Here is a 19,390-nt window from a genome sequence, read left to right on the forward strand (position 1 = left end):
AGAAGATGAGATGGATAGATATATCATGGAAGCAAGGAACATGCGCTGTTTTGACTTTGGGAAAATGGAAGATAAAAGGGCCTGTGATGCTATGGTCCATGATGTCATGAAGAATGGGACAGGATTGAACAACAAAATGATTAGCTGAATGGCTCTTAGTAGTATTCCTAGAAGAGAAGGACAAGGAGTGGGATTTTACTTGTCCATGGAACAAAGGGCAAAGGTTTCTAGCTGCACAGGTCCATTTTCAGGCTTATTTCCAAAGTGACATGTATGGCAACAAGGGGCATTCATTATGGGCAAAAAAAAATTCTTCTCACCTCATTTCTAATCTGCCCCTTTGCAAAGTAACAAAGTGTATTCTCTGTGGGAAGAGTTGACAGGGACTAGGGGAATGCCATAGGGTCATATAACTAAGATAAGGTTTAGACTGAGGTTTAAAGAAGTAATTAGAAAAGAGATGTTGCCTCAAACTACCTTGAATTTGTTCTGCACATACTTGTATCCATCCCTGTTTCCCCAGCAGCCAACATGGCACCCAGCATATTTATTGTTATTCAGTTATTTCAGTTATGTCCAACTCATTGTGACCCCATTTGGGGTTTTCTTGGCAAAGATACTGGAGAGGATTGCCTCATTTTACAGATGAGGAAACTGAGGCAAACAGGAGTAAGTGCCTTGCCCAGGGTCACATAGCTAGTAAGTGTCAGAGGCTGGATTTGAACTTGGGTATTCCTGACTCCAGGCCTGGTACTCTATCTACTTCACCACCTAGCTGCCCATAGCCTGGCACCTAGTAGGTGCTTAATAAATGCTTGTTGATTAAGTGATTAATGAAAGGCCAGAGGGTGGATTCAACTTTTGCCCTACTTCCCATTAGTAACCAACATCTTAGAGAAAAATTCCCAGAGAAATTCCTAGAGGAGAAATAGATTGTTAGGCTTCAAACTTAGGGACAATGAACAGACATTAAGACTAAAAAAAACATTTAAAAATAAAGGTTTGGAGTTTTATTAAAGTTCACCTTTGACATTCACATCATGATTAAAAACAGGCTACAGCAGCAGCCTTGACCCGTATATACTGTGATGAGCACAGTCCTCTCCCTTCCCTTGGACAACAGATTAACAATTGTTGAATGTAATTGTAATGTACCATGCTAAGGATTAGGCCTCACCCCTGCCCTAGGTACTGGACCTGCCCACCCTCCTTAACGACAATACTCTGAGGTGGTAGTGACATTGGATCTGCTACAGTTGAGTACCCCGGCAGTAGCTGGAGTGTCTAAATTTCTACAGATGGGTTTCTTTGGGTGGCTGGGACTGCTCTGGGCTGTCAGCCTCTGGGTTCTCTAAAACATCTGCTGGTACAGACAGAAGTGAATCTTCTTCCAAGCACTTTGCAAAATCCATTAAGAGTGTAACCAGTTCCTTGATTTGACTGTCTACATTTGGATTTGCTTCCTGGTCAGGGGGCATCTGGGCTGCCGCCGTGTGGCCTTTCTCATTCTGACCGTGGTCAAACATGTGCTCGTCCGATTGCTCTGGCTTGGGGGACACCCCTGTCTTATTTTCTTTGTCAGCCATCTGGATCCTTGAAAAGTGCTTTAAATAAACCCTCACTTCTATGATCGATTGCACCAGCTTTTCAAATACTGCCAGAGTTTCCTTCAGGGCACCGAAGGCATTGGATTCCTTTGCTTGGGAAATTATTAGCATTTTAGTCCCTGGGGAAAAGGCCTGGGTCATGTACTCCAGAGAAAGCCAAAAGATTCTCTGCCCTACCGTGCGGTAGGTAATGTCTGTCTCCTGGATGTCAGCCTCCTCATCCAAGAGAATCTCAACTGCTACTGCGGCTGCTGCTTCTACCGCTGCTTCTAATGCTGAGGCTGCTGCTTTCACTCTCTTGGCTACTTGGGCCACCCTGGGATCTTTTTTGTTCAAACTACACCCAGGAGCGAGTTCTTCCGCTGGGCCAGCCTGCAGTGCCTTCCGCGTTTCCTCTCCATTGGGAGGCACGCCTTCCCCTACCTCCCTGAGCATCACCTCCATTTGAACTGCACAGGCTTGCTGCTCTTCAAGGCAGTCCAGAAATTCTCTGCAGCTTGCTATGGCCTTCTTAAGGGCTCTCACAGCCTCCTCCTTGTCCTCCTGTACACCTGGAGATGGTTCCGGACTTGGAGCTCTGGCCGGCACTTGAGTTGTGGTCGAGGTTGTAGGCTGTTGGCTTTCCTCCATCTGCTGAGTCCTTCGTTCAGGGAGTCCGTGTACCTTCAAACAGCGACTGCACAAAGGCTGAGGGTCTTGTGTAAAATAATGTGGACGTGGATCGATTTCTGGCTTCTTTTCGACTTTGGCTGAGAGGTAGTAATATGGTGCTTGGCAGGAAGTAAAGGGCTCTGCTACAGAATCGAACGACTTGGGGGCATATTTTGCAACAGCAAAAGCCAAATCCTTTAAATTCAACCCTCGACAAGCTATTGCAGGAATTTTCCAAGCAGCTTCTGGTGGGAGCACTTTGTGCTCTGGGATCCTACAGTTGTGGAATTTAAAACGCTTGATACATTTGCAGCATTTCATGGATTCAGTATGGGGATGGACAGGGTTGTGACTTCTCTGAAGGAAGTTGGATGAAGAAGTGCTAGGTTCTGGAGGAAAGAGTAAAAAGGTTTATTCTAGTCAGGCCTGACATACTGCTTGTCTGTGTCCTAGTTTGTTTATCCCCATTATAGGCTGCTAACAGCTTCATCATTCAGAGATGAGCCCAGGGACTCAGTACCAACCTTGTAGGTGCACAGATGAATTTATTCACCAAAAATTTCAGGGACCCAGAGATACCCCTCCTCCCACTAGAACTTCCCTTGCTTGTAATTAATACCTTGAACATTAATTCAAAGGTTTGGATGTCTACTGTGTGTTAGGGCTCATGAGGCCTGCCCTTTAGAGGAGCAAGATAAAATATATCTGCAAGCAGACTATAATACAAGGCAGAATGTGATAAATGCATAAAGGGAAAAAAGAAAGTTAAAGCAAAGCCTTTGTTCCATAGTCAGCAAACAGGCTTATGCCGTCCCAGGGAGAGGAGCCAGTGAAATCCTTGTTCCTTGGCTTATCTTTGGCTTATCAGTACGTGTTTGGAATCTTAGAGCTGGCAGAGCCTTCGAAGGCCATTAAATTCATCCTATAACTAAATAAGGAACTCCTTCGACCACATACCAGACAAGTGACCATTCAGCTCCCAAGGCTACTTTTAAATAGCTCTAGTTGTTACAAAGAATTACTTCCTGAAATCTAAATTGTCATCTTTGCACCTTTAGGTAAACCTGGAGACATCTGGGAGGGCAATAAGGAGAGTACTCGGCTTAGATTCAGGAAGACTCGAGTTCAAATCTGGTCTCAGATACGTAAGAGTTGTGTGACCTTGGGCAAGTCATTTAACCTTTATCTGCCTCAGCTCACTCATTTGTAAAAGAGAGATAATTATATCACCTCCCTCTCAGAGTGAGAATAAAACAAGATGTTTTTGTAAAGCACTTAGTGGAATGCCTGAAACATTAAGTAGGTGCTTAATAAAGCTAGGTTCCTTCCTTTGCCTACTGCTTCTAGTTATACCCCCTACCTTTCTTCCCTTACCCTCCTGTAGTCATAGAAGGAATGTGCTAGTAAATGTCTGATAACTGAATAGTGCTGTGTGTGGAATGTATGCATAATATATTTAAGTTTAATGCATTAACATTTTCTCCATCACTTTCTTAAGTCTAGTCAAGCCTAATTTTTGGTGTTTGCTTATTTCCAAGGTATAAATGCTCACACTAAAAATTGAACAATTGGTTCTTGTGATCCCATTGTCATTAATTCTAGCACATAGTTGGTCATTAGAATTTAGAGTTAGATTAAATTCACTTCTATGTTCCTTACAACTCGCCTCTAGTCAAATATCTGTTTTATCAAATAGTCCATTCCACTTACAGAGAGTTCTCATAGGTAGGAAGTTTTTTGACTCATTGAGCCAAAGCCCGTCTCCACAGAACTGCCACCCATTGACCCTAGTTAATAATTTAATTTAAAGTCTTGATCCAAGACTTCTCCAAGACAAAACAACCCTTGTATCTTCCTATGATTGTTTTTCGACACTTCGTTCAACTTGTCAGTTCTCTTCTTTTCCCTTTCTCCTCAACCCTGTGAGATGATCTCCTTTACTCTAGTTTCTGAATTTACCCTTCTTGCTAAGGTGAACCTCTCTCTGTGTACTCTTGATCCATCCTTTGTCTTTTCCAGTGGATTGACCCTCAATCATCCCCTCTCTTACCAACCTATATAGATGTTTTTTTTTTCTTAAGGCAACAGGGGTTAAGTGACTTGCCCAGGGTCACACAGCCAATGTCAAGTGGTTAGTCTGAGACCGGATTTGAACTCAGGTCCTCCTAACTTCAAGGCTGGTGCTCTATCCACTGTGCCAGCTAGCTGCCCCCATGCCTATATAGATGTTCAACTATCCCCTTTCAATTCCCTTCCCCCCCAAAAAACCCTTAAGAAACCTTACCGATATACCAGCATTTACCTTTTTTGTCAATTAAACTGCTTGAAAAAAATTTGCCCATAGTCATTAATCATTTCCACTGCCTCACCTATCTCTTTTAAGCCTTCTCCAATCTGATTTCCAACATAACTATTCTCTTCAGAGTCACTGATGACTTCTTTGCCATATCTAATGGCCTTTTCCTCCACTTCATTGCTCTTGATTTTTGCCACATTTAACACTATTGGTCACTTTTCCTACTGGATACTCTTCTCTGGATTTTTTTATGACAATTCTCTGTTCTACTTACCTGCTTATTTTTTTCAGCCTCTTTTGCTAACCTCACCCTAAGGGTGTCTCTCAAGATTTTGACCTAGGGGCAGCTAGGTGGCACAGTGGATAGAGCATTGGCCCTGGATTCAGGAAGACCCGAGTTTAAATCCGGCCTTGAACACGTTAATGCTTACTAGCTGTGTGACCCTGGGCAAGTCACTTAACCTCAGTGCCTAGCCAAAAAAAAAAAAAAGACTTTGCCTGAATTCCTTCTCTTTTTCCTTTAAATTCTTGCTTGTGCATTTTATCAGTCCCCATGAGGTTAACGATCAGATGATTTACAGATCTATGTACCCAGCCCAAATCTCTCTCCTAGTCCTCCATCACTAACTGCTTATGGGACATTTTGAACTAGATGTCTCATAGGCATCTCAAAAGTCCCAAACAGAACCTAGTATATTTCCCCAAAACACTGACCCCTATTCTGAGCATCTCTATTTCTGTCAAGGGTACCACCATCCTCTAGCACCCAGATTCTCAACCTCAATTGATGCTGTACTCTCCTTTACCTCACATGTCTAATTGGTTTAACAAATGTCTCCCTCAGGGAAAAACATACTGCCAGGCACATTTTTAAAAGTTTAATCTACCTTACTTAACACTTCCTTTATCACTTAAATCTAGTCAATCAAAACAATGTACCTGCTGTTCCCTTCAACTTACTGTGTGAGACTCCTAGGGTAGCTGGGACCACAAAGGGACATCTAGGCTCTAAAAGTCAAACAGTCAATAAGCATTTATTAAGTGCCTACTCTGTGCCAGTCACTGTGCTAAGCACTGAGGATACAAAGAAAGGCAAAAATAGTGCCTGCCCTCAAGGAGCTCACAGTCTAATGGGGGAGACAACATGCAGACCACTACACAGAAACAAGAAACGGACAGGATATTTTGGAGATAACCAATAAAGGGAAGGCACTAGCATGAAGGAGTATCAGAAAAGGTTTTCTAGAGAAGGTAGGATTTTAGCTCGGATTTGAAGGTAGTTAGGGATGCCAGGAAGGAGAACTGAGGAAGAGCATTCCAGGCATGGAAGAATGGCCAGAGTTGGAAGACAGAGGGTCCTGTTGGAAAAACAGCAAAGAGGTCAGAGTCACCGGATCACAGAATGTGTGGAGGGAATAAAGGTGTAAAAAGACAAGAGAGATAGAGAGATGGATAGAGAAGAATGCCAGAGGGTTTTTTATTTGATTTTGGAAATGATAAGGAACCACTGGAGTTTATTGGGGGAGGAGGGAAGGCAGAGGGTGAACCTGTCAGATCCATGCTTCAGGAAGATCAGTTTGACAGCTGAGTGGAAGATAAACTGGCATGGGAAGAGACTTAATGAAAACCTATCTACTATGTGAGGCCTACTCAAATACTATCCCCCTCCACAAAGCTTGATCTGATTACACTACATAAATATTTCCCCTTTCTGAACTCCTACAGAATCTGACATATGCTTCTCTTAGGGTATAGATTATAGTTTGTAAATAATGCAGGAGGTCTAAAACCTCAAGCATGGTCTTTATATAGGCTGGCTTCAGTGTCAGGGACTTTTCACAAGGTCAGACTTTGATTCATGTTCCTATAACAGGGCTTGGGAGGCACCAGGGACCTGCTTCTGGGAGAAGACAGTGTGTGGGTAGGAGCAGCATCTTTGTAACTGGAAGAGATTGCAATTTTAAAACTACCAGATGAACATATTCATATTGTCTCTCTCTCCTTCCCTCCTTTCCTCCTCCCCCCCCAACCCCGACTTCTCACTCTCTGGTGTCCAGAAAAGGTGAGGGTCCCATTCATCCACAGCATGAACACCATGAATTGAACGGGGTGAGGGGAAGTTTCCCCTCCCCTTTTTATCTTTGGCCCTGATAACCAGAATTGGTGTTTTGTTTTTGGTTAGTTTCCTTCGTCCTTTTCAGGTCTAGATTCAAGCAATGGAAGCCTTGACTTGGAATTGAGCTCTGGTGGCCTTGGAGGCAAGATTCCAGGTTAGATGTTGCAGCCAGGTCAACAGAAAGCCCTGAGAAGTCAGGATCCCAGAGACTTGAGCCCAAGAGGGGCTTTGGACTTGGAACTTGATGGGATTATTCCAAATAGGAACTGAGCTAAATCGTGAGCCTTATCCCCACTCCTTCCCAGAGACTAAGGGACAAGGGAAGGGGGTTATGCACTCCCCAGGTATCTGGAGAAGGGGATTTGGATACATTATGCCTTTAAAATAAATATTCCATTGTAAAAGCTAAGTGGTTAAATGGAATGAGATTCAGAGGACTGCTAAAATTTGGGGAGATACCCTCAGTGGGGGGCTGGAGTGAATGGCAGAGACTATACTCCTTTAAAGGTACCAGAGAATCCTAGGTAAGGGCAAAATATAAGATATCTGATAATCAGGCACTGGGGGGGGCGGGGGGGGGAGGGTCCAGATAGTCACTATTACATTCTCAACTGTAGTCTCTCCTAAAAACAAGAGAATGTAGTTTACATCTAGGTCTTTATGGAAAAAGTAAAAAGGGGTCCTTTAACTCCCAGGCAAACTAGTAATACCTCATTTGATATAGGTTACCCTACCAAAGAACAAAAACTGTGGGATAAAAAGACTTAAAGAAACCTATAAAAGTCAATATAACTCTCTAATTCTCCTGGCCCCTGAAAGGAAAACACAGGCTCCCCAAAGAGAGGAGAACATTTGGGATCATCCGAAAATCAACCTGTTAACTTCCAGTGAGCGCAATCTCAACTATAGACTTACACAGTCCTCCAGACCAGAGGTGCCAAATTTGTTGCTGGGTGGCAAGGGGTCTTCAAAACTCAAGTGCCAGGGAACCAGATTAAAATGTAGTTGGGAAATGTTTAACAAAAGAAATTAAAATATAATGTAGACAATGTTAATTTGTGGTTTCCTACATCAGTATGTGGCCTTTGGGGATCCATTTCTACAATTCGCCCTTCCACATCTCTGGAATCAGGGGTGTTGTGCCCTGCCTCCATGTGAAAAATCCCCTTAAAATTTTAAAATCCCCTTCCTCATACCACAGAAGTCTGAATTATTATGTTATTAAAAGATAAAATATATTGATATCATACAATACTATACATATATTTTATGCATTTCTGAGTTTCTAAACTTTTTCTGTGTCATCTATTGGCCTTCATGTGCTCATCTGTGGCTTCCACAAAACTCCTAAAAAATTCCCATTTAATTTCTTATGCCAACTTGCAATATATCAAAACTAGGATGGGGAAAAATCATGATGTGGAAGGGATAACTGCATTTGAGTTTGACACCTCTCCTTTAGACTTACGATGTTACCCCTAAAGTTAAGTTTCACAGGAGGTTGCTTAAAATTCAACCCCCTTTCCATTGGGTCAACCCAGTGACCAGAACATAGTAGGTACTTAATAAACACTTGTTAACTTGATCTGTACAGTCTGCATAATTCACATTACAGGGAAAAGTCTAGATTCTGTATCATGACTGGTTCCCTGGTTCCTCCTCAAACTCCGGGGCCATGTGGTCATTGTTATTCTCTTTAGGAGAGCAGAACCTGGGACACCTGTCCTACCACAGTTCCCATCTCTTGGCACCTTCTCCAAAGGCCCTGAGGAAATTCCTTCACTGTTCTGCAACTGCTTCTTCAAGACTAACAGAGTTGGTGGGGCAGCTAGGTGGCACGGTGGATAGAGCACCAGCCCTGGAATCAGGAGGACCCAAGTTCAAATCCCACCTAGACCAAATGCTTGACACTTATTAGCTGTGAGACCCTAGGCAAGTCACTTAACCCCAACTGTCTAAAAAAAAAAAGACTAACAGAGTTGGGCCCTAAGGAGTCTGTTAGGGATGAGGTGACACCCCCCCCCCGCAACCTTTGCCCTAATGCTCAGGGGCCCAAGTCTGTTGTCCAGTTGATATCTCCCTCAGCTCTCCATCTCTGCTCAGCTCTTTAAGAGGCATAATCCAAAGGTAAGGCTCAGCTCCACACCAGCTATGACTCAAGTTATCCTCAATGGACCCACAAGCACCCAAGCAAGGGTACTTTTCATAGTCCAACAAGGAGACACAGCTAACCTAAGTTCCCTGAGAGCAAGGACTGAGTCTAGTCATAGTCCCTACATCACTTAGTAAATAATTAATAAATATGTTGAATTAACATAAAAAAACCAGGAAGATCTAGAAAATGTCTCTTAAGTATGAAGTATTATTTACCATAAAAGGGAGGGTCAAGACTGTCACTCAAAACCTAGTCAAAAGAAAATGTCACCCAATTGGCTTGCATACTCTTTACTCCAAGGTCTAACATAAAAATTCTCTTTCATACTCCACTCCTACATACACATTTTCCCCTTTCTCCCTTCCCTGAAGGGTGCTAATCTTGCTGACATCCAACCTGAAGAACTTTTAGGATCATCAGAAAATCAACCAGTTACCTTTCATGGGGTCCAAGAACCATTCCTAAGGCCTCAGCCAATAGGGCAGGGATTCTTAATCTGGGCTCTATAGGTTCCCAAGGAGTCCATTTTAGGAGATCAGTGAACTAGATAGGGGGAAAGCTACATCTTTATTTAGATAAAATTGATATCCACATCCAGAAAAAGAACCATGGAGTCTGAATACAGATAGAAGCATACTATTTGCTCTCCTTTTCTTTTATTGTTTTGTTTATTCTTTCTTATGGTTTCCTCCCATTAGTTCTAATTTTTCTATACAGCATGACTAATGTGAAAATATGCTTAATATATATGTATAAGTAGAGCCTGTCTCAGACTGCACGCCGTCTTGGGGAGAGGGGAGAAGAAAGGGGAGAAAATTTGAAACTCAAAACTTTGTGAATGTTGACAACTAAAAATAAAATCATTTTTAAAAAATTTAAAAATAGATATAATTGATTTCCTTCATAATCCTATGGACTTTGTTTAAAAAGAGAAAGGATTCATAGACTTTTTCACCAGATTGGCAAAAAAAAGTCTATGACACAAGAAAGGTTAAGGAGCCTTTCATTAGGGAATGGCCTGCAAATCAGAGATAAGGCATTTTTCAGTGGAGGAAGGAAGAAACTTTCTCTAACACTAGCTACTATTAAAGAGACGGACCATATATGTCATAATCAGTCCATTAATTCAATTAATGGGAACAAATAGGATAGGACCATTCTTTTTATGTTCCCCTATAAGCCACCTATTATGTTCTAGACATCATGGATACAAAGACAAAGAAAAGAAAAAAAACACCTCCCCCCCCCATGTTATAATTTTTGCTTTACCCTACTCCTCATCTGATTTTACCTAGATATAGGTGTTGGAAGAGAGAGGCTAGACAAGAAGCCACCAAATGTAGATTGCTTCAGTTCTGTCTAATTCATCTAAGAACAGCTCTGGGCCTATCTGGACCCCATTCCACTGCTGACACCCAGTCCCAATTATTCCTCCCCCTAACACAGGCCTTAAAAAGATCCAGGCACACAAATCTCTGGTCCCTAAGTCAATTTAACAAGACCTCAAAATCACCTTATTACTGCTTCCCCTCCCGCTCCTGCTCCTCCCCCTCCCCCTCTTCCTCCTCCTCACTTTCATCTTCTTTCTCATGCCTAGTTTCAGGTCCAGGTTCGGTTGCAGATTCCGGCACATTTTGGGATTCAGGTGCAGGTTTAGGCACGCTTGTGGGTTCAGGTGCAGGTTTAGGCACACTTCCGGGTTCAGGTCCAGGTTCGGTTGCAGATTCAGGCACATTTTGGGGTTCAGGTCCAGGTTCGGTTGCAGATTCAGGCACATTTTGGGGTTCAGGTGCAGGTTCGGTTGCAGATTCAGGCACATTTTGGGATTCAGGTGCAGGTTTAGGCACACTTCTGGGTTCAGGCGCATTTCTGGGTTCTGGTTGGGGTTTTGGTGTGGGTTTGGCATGGGGTTCAGTTGGATTGCTGGCCTTAGCTTTGGCTTTTTTCTTCTTGCCTTTGGACATGTCTTACCTATATCTGGGACTTCAAACACCACAGGACAGGAGAATTAGCAAGGAAAGGGTGGGGAAAGGAGATGAGATGATAATAAAAACAGATAAAATTCTAATATCAAGAGACAACTGGGACCAGGAAAACTGTGCTTGCTCGCTCTGCTGATTTATAAGGATTTGACCTCTCAACTCTCCCTCTACCAGACCAGCTGGCAATTGATGCTGTTAATTTGTGATTATTAGTCTCATCCTTGCTGGTTAATTAGTCTCACCCTTGTTTTGCCTTTTCTAAGCTGGTGAAATCCCTCTCAGTCCAGTTGACTGTCTTGGGGGGAGGGGGAAGGGAGAAATGCTATCCTGGAGATAGAGACAACAGATAGGATCTCAATAATCACAATCCTAATTGAGTTGATTCCCTCCCACCGCTTGCTGCCCCAGGAATAGGCAGAAAACCTCTTTGTATAAGGAAGTTTAAACAAAATGAATCAATGACCAAAGAGGATTTTTAGCTTTTCCCCAGTCCTACTGTCCTCCTCTTTCTGTAAGGTGTATTTACATATTTCACATGGTTTTGAAGAAGTCATTTTGTAAAAATAAGCTATCAAGATGTGAATTATTGCTGATAATTGTTTGGGTGTTTTGTCTCCCCATCAGACTATGGGTTGCCATTTCCAGGTTCTCCCCTTATCTCTATCACTCAGTAACCTCTTCTCCTTTGAGGTTCACGCAAGTCAGATCTACCACACAATCAAAATCCAGGTAGCTTTTGTCTACAAACACCTCCTCTCCCTCCCCCTACCTCCCCTTCCTTCCTGAACAAGTTCAGTGACTGACTCACAATTCTTCTCCCCAACTTCAGCCTTCATACTAGGAGACTTCAATATAATAATGACTCTTCTTCAAGTACCCTAACTACTCAGTTCCTCAACCCACTCACTTCCTATAACACCTCAGACACACACAAAGATGGTCACATCCTTGATCTTGCTTGCCATTATCCATAAATTCACCATCTACATGTATAAGAATTCCAAAATGCTTTTATCTGACTGTAGTCTAACAGCTTTCCATTTCTCTCTGTCTCTCTGCCTTCCTTAACCAAAACCTACTCTTCATCTATACCTTGACCTCCAATAAGAATTCTGAAATCCTTTCATGTCACTGTAATGGCTTTCCACTCTGCCTCTGCCTTCCCTAGCAAACCCCAGTCCATATCATGACCTCCAATCCCTTGACACCCCAGTTCTCTCTCCAGCCATCTCCCCTGTGCTAGCCATTCTCTTTTTGCCTCCATTTTGACCCCTGAGAGAAACATTCAGCTCCACATTGTCCTTTTCTCTTGAGCCCCTAGCCCTTTATCATATCACTGATTTCACCCTGCCAATATTCAGCTTTGGATGACTCTTACCATATGCTATCTTTGCTCCTAAATTTGTGCTGCTGAATGAAGGCAGCCATTCTGATCAAGTCTACTACAGATTTTTGTTACACAACCTCACTGGGCCTTCACTGCCGCTAGGCAATCCTACTATATCCCCCGTATCAACTATCTCACTCTTCACAATGGCTCTTCTGAACCTTTTCATCCCTCTTCAAACTTCCCATGGCTCCCCCCTCCCCACCTTCTCAGCTGATATCCTCGATTCATATCTAACAGAAAAAATTGAGACCATTCGCCATGAGCTCTTCTCCTTTCCTCTTCCTCTTCTCATGTCTTTCCACATCCTACTCTTTCCTCCTTCACCCCTGTCTCACATGAAGAGGTGGCCTTACTCCTTCCCAAAGCTAACCCCTCCTCTACCTACACAAGTGATCTCATTCTATTCCATCTCCTCCCTCTCTGCCATTCTCACTCTATCACTTATCTTCAGTCTTTCCCTGTCTACTGACTCCTTCGCTGTTGCCCACAAATATATATCTGTATCTCCCCCACCCTCAAAAAAAACCCAAACAACCCTCTCTTGATCCTTCCATCCTTTCGAACTGTAGTCATGTATCTCTTCTGCCCTTGGTAGCTAAACTCCATAAAAAGGCCTTCCAACAATAGGAGCTTCCACATTCTTTCCTCTCATTCCCAAACCCCTTACAATCTCCAACCTCATCATTCCACCAAAACTGCTCTCTCCAAAGTTACCAATGATCTTTTAGTTGCCAAATCCAAGTCTTTTCTCAGTCTTCATTCTTCTTGACTTCTTTGCAGCTTTTGACACTGTACATCATTCTCTCCTCCTTGATGCTCTCTTCTCTCTAGGATTTTGGGGCACTACTCGCTCCTGGTTCTTCTACTAATCTACCCACTCCATTTCAGTCTCCTTTGCTTGATCCTCACCCAGATGACGCCCTGTAAGGAAAGCTGTTCCCACAGGGTTCTGTTCTGGGCCCTCTTCTCTTCTGTTTCTATACTATGTCACTTGATGATCTCATCAGCTCCCATGGATTTAATTATCATCTCTATGCTAACAATTCTTAAATCCACCTATCCTGCCCTCACCTATTGCTGACTTCCAATTTTCAACTTCCTTTCAGACACTTTAAACTGGATGTCCAGTAGACATATTAAATTCGTGTCCAAAATTGAATTCCTTATCTTTCCCCCCAAACCAAGAGTGGTGAACCTGAAGCCTGGAAGCCACCTGTGGCCTTCTACGTCCTTGGGTGTGACTTTTTGTCTGAGTCCAAGTTTTACAGAACAAATCCTTTTATTAAGAGGGGTTTAATTCTAGTGCCTTATGTCTTTTAATTATGTCTGTTTATCATGTATAAGGGCAGGTAGGTGGTGAAGTGGATAGAACACTGGGTTTAGAATCAGGAAAACTTAACTTCCTGAGTTCAAATCTGGTCTCAAACATTTACTAGTTGTGTGACTCTAGGCAAGTCACTTATCCCTGTTTGCCTCAGTTTCCTCATCTGTAAAATGAGTTAGAAAAGGACAAGGCAAACTACTCCAGTGTCTTTGCCAAGAAAAACCCTAATGGGGTCATAAAGAATCAGACATGACTGAAACAACAACTGTTGACTATTGTGTATAAAGCTTGTTTATATGTATTTGTTTACTTGTCTCCCCCATTAGATTGTGAGCTCCTTGAGGGCAGGGACTGTATTTTGCCTCTTTTTTGTACCCACAGCACTTAGCACAGAGCCTGACATGTTGTAGGTGCTTGGTAAATGTTTATGGACTGACCTTTGTAGCTCCTTCAGTACCTAAGTCAATAAATGTTTGTTGAATAAAGGAATGAATGAATGAATGTGTCTGGGCAGTGGTCCCTCTGAGAGCAGCTCATTAATCTCTTCTACCCGTGCTGCTGTTTCACTTAGTGAGAATAGTCAGGAAGCCACTGTAAGTAGAATTGTAGCTACTTTGATTCCTCCATAGATAGATGTGTGTGAGCTTGTCGATGCCAACATCACCTCCACTCTGCTTCTTCTCTTCCTCCATGTCTTCCCAAAACACATTTCTGAGAGTAGAGAGGGTCTACCTAATATGCTGAGAGCCATCCCACAGATATCTTGACATTGTGAATATGCTAATGGAACAGGTCTGTCCATCAGTCCTCCTGGGTTCTTGCTACATGACCAGCTCACTTTGTTTTCTGCTCTTGTATCTCTAATGACAGACTTTTCACCATTCTTTTGAAATTCTTAGCAATATGTTTCAGCATTCATTTTGTTGTTGTTATGCAGTTGTTTTTCAGTTGTGTCCAACTCTTGGTGACCCCATTTGAGGTTTTCTTGACAAAGACACTGGAGTGGTTTGCCGTTTCCTTCTCCAGCTCATTTTACAGATGAGGAACTGAGGCAAACAGGGTTAAGTGACTTGCCCAGGGTCACACAGCTAGGAAGTGTCCGAGGACAGATTTGAACTCAGGAACTAGAGTCTTCCTGACTCCAGGCTCTCAGTGCGCCACCTAGCTGTTCTACTGAATATTTACCAAAACTTTACTTCAACCCACCAGGGATATGTAACAAGGTTATAATAGCTTCTCTAGTCATGGTCTCCTTTATCTCCTTCTGGAAACACATCTGGTCAGTTGGCCATCAGAGTCTTAGACATCCACCAAGTCCGAGAGGCCCAGATTCCACATAAGTGAGCTTTGTTATGCTCCAAGATAACCAAGAAGCTACTTTAGGGAAACTGAGGCTAATGAGGTCCTTGAGGCAGCTTTGTCTTTTTGGGGTAAAGCCTCCCCATATTATGGATGGGAGGAAAGAATGTGAATCAGGAAAATGCTGGTCTTATCATAGCATTAAATGTTTGTTTCAAAAGGCTTGGGATCATTAAAGGCATGAAATAAACACTCAAAAGGTATAAAACAAAACCCTTCAACCTACCTATCTTCCAAATTTGTCTGTTTCTCTCAAAGACATCACCACAGGTGGCTAGGTGAATAGGAGTCAGGAAGATCTGAGTTCAAATCTAGCCTTAGTTACTATCTGGGGCAAGTCACTTAACCTCTGTCTGACTCAATTTCCTCAACCATAAAATAAGGATAGTAATAGCACCTCCCTCCCGGGATTGTTGTGAGGATCAAATAAGACAATATTTGTAAAGCTCTTAGTACAGTGCCTGACACATATATAGTAGGTGCTATATAAATGCTTGCTTCCTTTCTTCTCACACCTATCCAGGCACCCAGGTTTACAATCTCAGGGTCAGGCTCAACTTTTTCCTCACCCCCAGATCGAATCTAACATTCTCTTTTAACCATTCCCTTCTCTCCACTTCTTTGCACATCCACCACTCTAATTTGGACCCTCATCACCTTTGGCCTGGGCTACTGAAAGAGTCTCCTAACCTGTCTCTTTGCCTCACTTTTCCGCAGTCCAAACCATCTTCCACACAGCTGCCAAAGTGATATTCCTAAAGAATGGGTCTGACCCTGTCACTCCCCCACTCAAGAACTTTCAGTCACTCCCTATGGTCTGTAAAGCCCCCTCAAAGTATGGCTCCAACCTATCTTTCCAGACATCACTCCCCATTCCTAACTTTACATTCTAACCAACTTGGCTCTTTCACCCACCTCCATAGACAACACACTGTCTTCCATCTCTGTGCCTTGGCATAGGCTATCCCCTCATGCTCTCCCCTCCCCACAAAAAAAAAATCTTTGTATTTGCTCTGTATTTTAATTAGGCTTATCTATGCACATGCAATTTCCTTACCACCTTTCTCACCAGTACAAGAGGGTTTTCCACTGTCTACTCCCTGCTCCTTGAAGGCAGGGAAGGACTGTTTCATTTCTTTTTATCTCTCTCCAGAGTGTATCATAATGCTTCTGGCACATAGTAGATAGCCTATAAATGTTTACTGGATTGAATTAAGCACTGTCAGTAATTGGAATAAATACCAGGAACAAATGGACGAGATGAACGTGTTCCCAAGAGTCTGATTTGAGTCCTATCTTTGCTCCATACTGCTGTGTGACCTTCAGAAATTTACTGTCTTTATTTCCCTATCGTATTTCTCATTAATAGGGTGCTTTAAGGGTTAAAAAAAAAACCAACTCTTGGAGGCAGGTAATGTAAGTACTATTATTCCCATTTTACAGATGAGAAAATTGAGGCTAGGAGAGTGAAACTCTGTGTCAGAGCTGGAATTTAAATTTAGGTCCCTCCTGACTTAAAAGCCAGCACTGCCCCAGTATATTTCTTCCCATCTATAAAATCAAGAGGTTTGATATTTGACTACCTCTAGCTCTAATATTCTGTGATTCTGAAATTTAGCCATCACAGAACTGGGAGAGACCTTAGAGTATTTATTTGTGGAAACTCATTAAGCCCTCACCACTATGACCCTGGAGCTGATTCCTGCTTGTAGGATTAGGGCAATGGGAATAGGTTAAGGGGTATCTCTTGAAGCAGCAGGGCACCCTGAGAGAGGAACAGGAGACAGCATGGGCTAGGTAAGTCAAGTCACCGCCACCTAGAACACCATCTCCCCTGAGACCCTGATGGAGTAGGGCAGGACCCTGAACCCAGGACCCCAACAGCCTTGGGAATATCAGTACTTCTAGCCCAGTGCCCTCAGACATCATCCTGGGAAGCAATCCCCGAGCAGCTGCAGTCTGGCCACTGCTCCTCAGCTATAGTTACCCAAAAAAGAAAGTTCTTGGCGTGTGGTCAAAAGGTTCAATACCAGAAATGGATATGATTTTATCAGTGGAAATGGCATTAAAGAAGAAACATTATCATCTTCCCCCTAAGGACCATGGGAACTTTGCCATCCAACTTGCTGCTGAAACCTTGCATGCTGTGGTCTCTCCCGTTTTTTTTAGAATCAGCTAAAGAACAGAGACTCTCTTACTTTTCTATTTGAATTCCCCAGTGCTTAGCAGAGTGCTTTGCACATAGTAAATGCTTAATAAATGCTTTATTCATTCATTCATCATCTACCAGGAGATAAAGGGAGATCTTGGGTCTCTGGGAGATGGTAACAAAATTAACTTTTAAGTCTGCAAGAGAGATGGTGTCAATTGCCAAATGGCTAAAAAAGCTATAGTATATGAATTTAATGGATTATTACTGGGCTATATTGTAAGAAATAATGACTAATGAATAGAGAAACACATGGGAAGACATATGTTGTCAGCAGGTTGTCAGCTTGGACTTGGTGTCAGGAAGGCATAAGTTTGAGAATCCTGCCTCACACAGTCACTGGGATCCTAGGCAAGTCACTTTAAAAATAAAAATCTCCCAGCCTCAGTTTCCCCATCTGTAAATTGGGGATAATAATAGTACCTATCCCACAGAGTTGTGATGAAAATCAAGCAAAATACACCATATATGAAAAGCAATTATAATAATATTATTATTATATGAACTCATGCAAAGTATGAAGAATAACAATAACTAATAATGGAGCAAGCATTTATATATTTTCTTTTTCTTTTTTTTTTTTAAGGCAGTTGGGGTTAATTGACTTGCCCAGGGTCACACCACTAGTAAGTGGCAAGTGTTTGGTCAGAGGCTCGGATTTAAACTCAGGTCCTCCTGACTTCAGGGATGGTGCTCTATCCTCTGCGCCACCTAGCTGCCCCCTATATAGTTTCTTTTAAGGTTTTCAAAGCACTGCACACACTCATTTAATCCTCACAACTGCTGGGAGGTAGGTATTATCATCATCCTTATTTTACAGATGAGGAAACTGAGTCAGAGATGTCAAGGAACTCACCTAGGGTCCCACAGCTAGTAAGTATCGGAAGCTGGATTTCAACTCCAGGCTTCCTGACTCCAGGTCCAAGGCTGTCCTCTCTTTTTGTATCCCCAGAGCTTAACACACTGTCTGGCACATAGTAGGTGCTTCATAAATGCTTATTGCTTGATTGCTGCGCCACCTAGCTGCCAGAAAAGCAACAGACACACTGACCTACAAGAAGATAGAAGAAACAAGACAATTGAAACTGAATGCTGAAAATTTCATCATGATTACGTTTGAACTCAAAGAAGACATATAAGAAGCCACCTCCACCCCAGTTCTTCGCAGAGACCGGGGATTAAGGGAGTGGAACGCTGCACATAGTGTCAGCCCTGCACTATGTTGGTCAGTTTTGCTCACTGTTTTTTTTCCCCCTTTTTAATTCTTTGTTGTGATAAATGGCTGGAGCAGGGAGGGGATGCAGTGTTTTGGGGAGATACAAGAGAAAGTGTAGGTTGTGTAAAAATCAAGATAGAAGTAACTTTTTTTATAAAGAGAAATGGGAGATGGTACTACCTTTGTTGTTGTCTTTGTCCAACTCTCCTCGACAGACCCATTTGGGGGTTTGTTGACAAAGATACTGGAGTGGTTTGCCAGTTTCTTCTCCAGCTCATTTTACAGATGAGAAAATTGAGGCAAACAGGGTTAAGGGACTTGCCCAGGATCACACAGCTAGTTAGTGTCTGAGGACAGGTGCGAACTCAGGAAGAAGAGTCTTCCTGACTCCAGCTTGGCACTCCCAGCTGCCCATCAATAATCATTCAGCAGTGCCAAGCACTGTGCTGAGCACAGGGGACACAAAAAGAGGCGGAAGCCAGTCCCTAAAGGAGATTACAGTCTAATAGGGGAGATGTGCAAACATATGCAAAGCAAGTTACTTACAGCATAAATGGAACTAGTTAACTGAAGGAAGGTACTGGAATTGAGAGGGGTTGAGGAAGGCTTCCTACAAGAGGTGAGGTTTTAGCTGGGACTTGGGAAGGCAGGAAGCAGACAGAGAAGGGAGAGCGTCCCATTGCTCAGCTATCCCTCTCCTCCAACTTCTTCTAACATTTTTCATCTTTCCTTTGCTGCTTCTACTCTCTTTGTGTAGAGAGGCGGACAAGTTTAGTACATAGAGCCTGGGACTTGGGAGTCAGTAAGGTCTGGGTTCAAAATCCTCATCAGCTACCAACGTCTACATAAGATCTCTGTAAAATGAGGAGCTGGAATTTAGTGGCCTCCAGGTTCCAGGACCCTATGCCAATCCCACCCCCTCCACGGGCTTGCGGCGTTGTTCTTCTGCATCTAGCAAAGTACAGTACTGTACACAAGGAAGCGTTCGCGGAGCGGAACTAAAAGTGTGGTGTACTGGCAACAGCACCGGCCCTACACCCGAGAGGACACAGGTTCGAATCTCTGCTACGAGCAGGATTTGGAAC

At 42.9% G+C, this 19,390-nt stretch overlaps 1 protein-coding gene across 2 annotated transcripts; it reads right to left on the minus strand.

The window, feature by feature from the left end:
* Nucleotides 1-993: 993 nt before the first annotated feature.
* Nucleotides 994-19,356, minus strand: LOC110207205 (uncharacterized). 2 transcript variants are annotated; one of them, XM_078146884.1, is made up of 4 exons: nucleotides 18,486-19,356; nucleotides 17,946-18,140; nucleotides 10,399-10,808; nucleotides 994-2,647 (listed from the first exon to the last, which is right to left on the minus strand). In XM_078146884.1, exons 3-4 carry the CDS (start codon nucleotides 10,787-10,789, stop codon nucleotides 1,293-1,295), a joined length of 1,746 nt encoding a protein of 581 aa, XP_078003010.1. In that variant the 5' UTR covers nucleotides 10,790-10,808; nucleotides 17,946-18,140; nucleotides 18,486-19,356; the 3' UTR covers nucleotides 994-1,292. The 2 variants fall into 2 exon arrangements, with proteins under 2 accessions (XP_078003010.1, XP_020840464.1); XM_020984805.2 differs by lacking the exon at nucleotides 17,946-18,140.
* Nucleotides 19,357-19,390: the final 34 nt, after the last annotated feature.

This window comes from Phascolarctos cinereus, unplaced genomic scaffold (assembly GCF_003287225.1).
Source record: "Phascolarctos cinereus isolate Bilbo 61053 unplaced genomic scaffold, phaCin_HiC Scaffold_726;HRSCAF=1367, whole genome shotgun sequence".
Lineage (NCBI taxonomy): Eukaryota > Metazoa > Chordata > Mammalia > Diprotodontia > Phascolarctidae > Phascolarctos > Phascolarctos cinereus.